General features: G+C 32.0%; 1 protein-coding gene across 1 annotated transcript in view; it reads right to left on the bottom strand.

Moving 5' to 3' along the window:
* Positions 1–4,275: 4,275 nt before the first annotated feature.
* LOC106469110 (nephrin-like) overlaps positions 4,276–6,255 on the bottom strand; it is a 71,424-nt gene continuing 69,444 nt past the window's right edge. The window contains exon 12 of the mRNA XM_022397535.1: positions 4,276–5,827. Within this exon, the coding sequence (XP_022253243.1) occupies positions 5,780–5,827 (48 nt within the window). The 3' untranslated portion in view covers positions 4,276–5,779. The remainder of the gene's footprint in view (positions 5,828–6,255) is intronic.

Raw genomic sequence — 6,255 nt, 5'->3', positions numbered from 1 at the left:
TACGTGTCTGATTATATTAGAACCTCAAATTTTTAATTAATAAATCATACATTCATTTATTCCGTTTGATTTTTGTGAAATCTGAAGTCTGTGAAAGTAAACTGTACGACGACGTTTCCTGCGAGTCTGACATACACTACTTTGTTCTGAAATATTTTAAGTACTTCTGCTGTTTGCTATGCAATCAATTATCTATCACACTGTAGAAGAAATCAACTAGCGCTCAAAACTCTATACTGCAATAACTCCTCAGATTCAGATTCGGATATAACTGAACACATTACGAATAAAGGACACTGCAGAAGAAATCAACTAGCGCGCAAAACTCTATACTGCAATAACTCCTCAGATTCGGATATAACTGAACACATTACGAATAAAGGGTTGCGGGCGTCCACAATTATTTGATTCGGATATAACTGAACACATTACGAATAAAGGACACTGCAGAAGAAATCAACTAGCGTGCAAAACTCTATAATGCAATAACTCCTCAGATTCGGATATAACTGAACACATTACGAATAAAGGGAACTGCAGAAGAAATCAACTAGCGTGCAAAACTCTATAATGTCCTGATCACATTTTTTTTTACTCGTGACAGGCCATCATTTGTCAAAATTCACATGACAATAAGTTATCAAGATAAACATAACACATGTGTGCTGCTCAAAGTTACAACTTATCATATGCAGTTCCCTTTCCGGGCTACCCTTTAGAATATGTTTACAGTAGTAACCGCGTTCTGGTAACATTTGTCATTTTTGTTTCAGCGAACAGTTTGTTTACTAAATTAGTAGACTGAACCGGTTTCGTTTAGTAAATTAATCGAATGAACTGGTTTCGTTCACTAAATTTATAGATTGAACCGATTTCCTTCAACAAATCAATAGAATGAACTGGTTTTGTTTACTAAGTTAATAAATTGAACAGGTTTCGTGAACTAAATTAATAGATTTGACTGATTTCGTTCACTAAATTTATAGATTGAATGGCTTTGTAATAATTAGGAGTTTAACTAATTTATAGATTGAATGGCTTTGTAATAATTAGGAGTTTAACTAATTTAAAGATGCAACTTTGTATTCTAGTGTTAAAATACATTACTTCCATATGAATGAATAAGTCCTAACTTGGTTTTAGATTTCAAGAAATGTGACAGAATAAAAGAACTAAACTCTGAAAACCAGAATATATTTTTTGTAACATAGATCAAGACCAAATCAGTGTCGTAAGAACATTGTTACGTAGTTTCCAAGTACGTGGTGAAAGATCCAAATAATGGTAGTAACAGTGACAATCAGGTGATAAAAGACCAAAATAGTGTTGTAAGAACATTGTTACAGTGGTATCCAAGTGCGTGGTAGAACGCCCAAATAACGAGAAAAGGTAGCAGTAATAGTGACAACCAGGTGATAAAAGACCAAAATAGTGTTTTAAGAACATTGTTACAAAGAAATTAACAAAGTGGGCAAGTAATATGGGCCGAAAAAGAGAATTTCTGAGTGTAACAATTATTCACAAGTCTGATTCTATCACACTAGAGTCTGATATTTCATTTCACTACAGAATACAGTTTTAAAGTGTTTTATTGGTTCCATGAGTTTGTCTATATCATTCTTACGCGAATGAATCATTATAAACAATAAGAATGGAGATGTCTTTGTTTTTTACTTTTATAATTTGGAAATTTGTCGTACTCTGTCTGTGATATTCGTAAAGGATTAGAATAAGTTGTACATTAGTTTGTTGTAAAACTGTGATAATAATAGGCTTATATATTTCAAAATTATAGTTTTGTGATTTAGTGATTAAAATCTGTTGTTTAATTCCAAATCCCTGTGATGTATTATTTGAGTTATTTTCTGTTGTTTAATTCCAAATCCCTGTGATGTATTATTTGAGTTATTTTCTGTTGTTTAATTCCAAATCCCTGTGATGTATTATTTGAGTTTTTTTTTCTGTTGTTTAATTCCAAATCTCTGTGATGTATTATTTGAGTTATTTTCTGTTGTTTAATTCCAAATCTCTGTGATGTATTATTGGAGTTTTTTTCTGTTGTTTAATTCCAAATCCCTGTGATGTATTATTTGAGTTATTTTCTGTTGTTTAATTCCAAATCCCTGTGATGTATTATTTGAGTTATTTTCTGTTGTTTAATTCCGAATCCCTGTGATGTATTATTTGAGTTTTTTTTCTGTTGTTTAATTCCAAATTCCTGTGATGTATTATTTGAGTTTTTTTTCTGTTGTTTAATTCCAAATCCCTGTGATGTATTACTTGAGTTATTTTTTTCATGCGTTAATCAGTACATAGTGTTCATATTAGGACTGTTAATCACCCTACCTTAGCGACGTTCACTTGGAATACATTTTATAACATTAAATTTGACTTGTAGATTACAACTTTGTTTTATGACTTGTATAACGGCTTTGACGTGATCTTCCACTCAGATAGAGTTTCTTTAAGAGCTTGCTAATTGGAGTCAGCTCGTGTGTATGGGATATCAGTCTACCTTATCAGTTGTATTCCGCTCTAGTCTCATGCGAACTGGGAACAAGAATCCGTGTAAAACATCAATGTTTTAATTAAAAAACAACAACTTCAGACGTGGTGAATTCCAAATTAGTTACAGCGTAAATTCTGATGGTCATAAGTTGCAGAACAAGTTAAATATTTTGGGTTTTGTATAATTAGTGACTTTGATCCTTGTAGGTGTTACTGCTAATTGCTATAGTTAAAACTCTGCCAAGAAAATTTTCCGTTCACTCCATGAACTATTACATAGTTATAAGTTTTTATACATAAGTTGTAAACTCGAGTGTAGGGTTATGCAGTTTTAGAAGTTGAACACACATGTTGAAGTTTCTTTAATTTCATTAAAGAAATGTGGTAAAGATACCAATGCTGTCGTCATTGATTTTCTGGAATCCAGTATATTGCGAACGAAGTGTAACGGTGTTCTCGTGAAATTAGATTGATCTTTCTCTAAAATGAAGAGATTTTTCTACAAGTAGTGGAGATTGGAAATATCCCAGGCTCTCGTATTGATCGCATCTACAAACCGTAATCTTTACTGAAGTGGGCAGCAATCAAGATATGTGATATACTTTAATATTTTACCGTGAACTGCGAAATGTAAACTATTTGACACTCTAAAACCAATCAGGAAGAATCTAAACAGAAATTTAGATTTTCTTCGTTTCGTTGTGTTAGACTAGATCGTTCGAGATATTCTAAAATATAGGCATATATTAATATGGTTAATTAAATAAAGAGTAATATAATATATCTCGTGTTAAGTATATCATTTTTTTTCTCTTTCTCTTTATCGGTACCCGGGGGAACAGCGGTAAGTATATGAATTTACAACGCTAAAATCAGGGATTCGATTCTCCTCGGTGGACACAACAGATAGCCCGATGTGGCTTTGCTATAAGAGATAGTCACAATTTTTTTTAATCGATATTTCTGTCTGTCTGTCTCCATTCATCTATTATGTAGATTTTTTTTCCGCTAATTCCGTTTGTTTATACACGGTGTAAATGGTACTGCTACAAGTCTTTAAACAAAAACAGGAAAATTCAATATAATATACATACATTATAACTGAGGCTCCAAGGACAATGCCTCTTAGCATACATACTAACTATTGCTTTGAATTTTTTCCTATTTTCACCAAGATGATAGATAACAGTATGATTAAACCTGGTTAATCTTAGGTTGATGTATCTAATGATTTAAACGTAGATTTTCTCGAAGTTTCGTGTTAGGTTTCAAAGTCTGCCTCAAGTAACTGTATTTTTAGTTGTGATGTCATAGAAAGTTCTGTATGTGTGTGACTATCTCGAAGAGTTTATTCAAAAAAGTACTAAAGAAATATTATCTTACTTTCTCTGAAAGAAAAAGTCTTACTAATTTCGTTTCCAGGAATTGGCGGATAGTGTTTTTCATGACTACAAAATCATGACTACAAATCATGACTACAAAATCATGACTACAAATCATGACTACAAAATCATGACTACAAATCATGACTACAAAATCATGACTACAAAATTCATGACTACAAAATTCATGACTACAAATCATGACTACAAAAATCATGACTATAAATCATGACTACAAAACTTTGTACGATAGTACAGAGTTATTTTTCATTTTTAATTTAGTTCAATTATGAAAATTGACTGTTATTAGTTCGAAAGTAATTGTTCTATTCCATGCAGTGACACAATGAAATGCTGTGATCAACAATCAAAAGGCAACGGAAACTGTGACAATTTTGTACAGTTTATTTAACGTTACAAATGCATTTACTTAAAAACACTATTTTAAGATTTTTTTCAGAAACAAACATAGAACAGAAAATGTGTTTGACTTTCAGGTTATATACGAACTATTAAAAAAAATATTTAATACAACACATAAGACAAATTGGTATTGAATCATGACTACAGACTAATGTGACTTATTTACGGTATATTGTTTACAACATAAATATGTACATAAATTAGTAACACAATCAACCAATCGTGGCTGCAGCCTCTCACTCACATTTCTTACTTCACAAGTATAGTTCCAAAAGTAACACCAAATTCAACTTACACAGTGACACTAATTTTGGAAAGAGGTGATAAAGCTAGATTCTTAAGTTAGATTGTAGAATGTATTAGGAGAGTGTTTTATCAGAAAACGTTTGACTTTTGCTGCAGGATTAACAAGATACGAGAAAATGACATGTAAAAAAGAGAGAGTAGAAAAATAAGTGAGAAATTTGTTAACATAATTTGAGCAAAAGTTCTGATAAATAGGAGAATATGATTTTCTTCTTTGGAATCATTAATTTGTGTAGTATATAATTAAATAATTAATAACCAATTATAATCAGAATTTTGTAGATTACTTTGGATGTAAGCAAAATATTCGTGTAATGTTCAAAAGTTGGTTCAGCTATGAAAAATTTAAATAAATCATAAAACAGATTAAATATCAGTGCTCATCGTTTTCTCTAAGAGAACTTTATCTGAAGGATTTAACAACGAGTTTATTATACAGTGATTTTTTTTAATATTTTGTGCTAGATTTAACGTATTTCTAAGGATTTATAAAGACCTTGTGCTTATTGCATGATGAGTGAATTAATTTCATTGTCATTTCATCGCGTTTAAAAAATAGAGGGTCGCAATTATAATACGGAAAACTTATGAGTTTTATGAGACACTTACTAAGTGTCTTTTCTTCTGTGCAATACTGAATATTTTGAACACACCCAGCGTTATATAAATAAACAATTTAAAACATCTATCCAAAGAGGCCAAAATTTTTGATCGCAAAAGCACATTAATTAAACGAATAAATCACAAGAATATTAAAAAATAAGGATCTTCTACTCCCGTCATCAGGAGTCAAAATGATAAAAAAAACGAATCATTAGGCAACACTTTGTAAACGAACGATATCGTTCGAGAGTAAGTTAAAAAATAAAAGATTTCGGACCTGACTGCGACAAATTTACATCAGTACAGATATAACTGAAACAAGTTTGTGAGATTTAGGCAAATAACACGTTCAGTGCCGGTGATCTGACGAAAGACAGTAGACTGATGCACAGCGGGTTCGGTTCACTGAAAAAAATCACAATCTCTCAGTCACCGGAAACTGTTTTAGTACCCCGTAATCAGATCTAGAAGAGATAGATAAGGTATTTCTTAATCGTATCTCTGAGTAATCTCTTCACATACGACAGGTTATTATCGTTATGTAGGGAACGGCGTTGTTAGACAACCGTCGATACAACAGGCCTTTTCCGATCCGTTCTTCCACCCTGAAAAATAAAGATAGATAGTATTTCTGTTGTCCTTCATAGTGATAAGAGAGAGTGGAGCATGAAAATATTTCAAACATAAAACTATACGAATTTACGATATTAAGAACTAAAGAAACACACACACACATAAAAAAAGGTTTAATTATTTCTTACACACTTCGTCCATGATATTAGATACGGTAAAAATATTGATTGACATATCGTTACTGTTAGTTGTAATATAACCCAATCAATACTAATGTTGTATGTTGGAAATATAGTGTCTGTTTGTTTTTTGAATTTCGCGCCAAGCTACACGAGGGCTATCTGCGCTAGCCGTCCCTAATTTAGCAGTGTAAGACTAGTCATCACCACCCACCGCCAACTCTTGGGCTACTCATTATAACGCCCCCACGGCTTAAAGGGCGAGCATGTTTGGTGTGACT

Source organism: Limulus polyphemus, unplaced genomic scaffold (assembly GCF_000517525.1).
Source record: "Limulus polyphemus unplaced genomic scaffold, Limulus_polyphemus-2.1.2 Scaffold3310, whole genome shotgun sequence".
In the NCBI taxonomy this organism is placed as follows: Eukaryota; Metazoa; Arthropoda; class Merostomata; order Xiphosura; family Limulidae; genus Limulus; species Limulus polyphemus.
The sequence above is the reverse complement of the archived record's forward strand: the minus strand, read 5'-3'. Positions and strand labels throughout refer to the sequence as shown.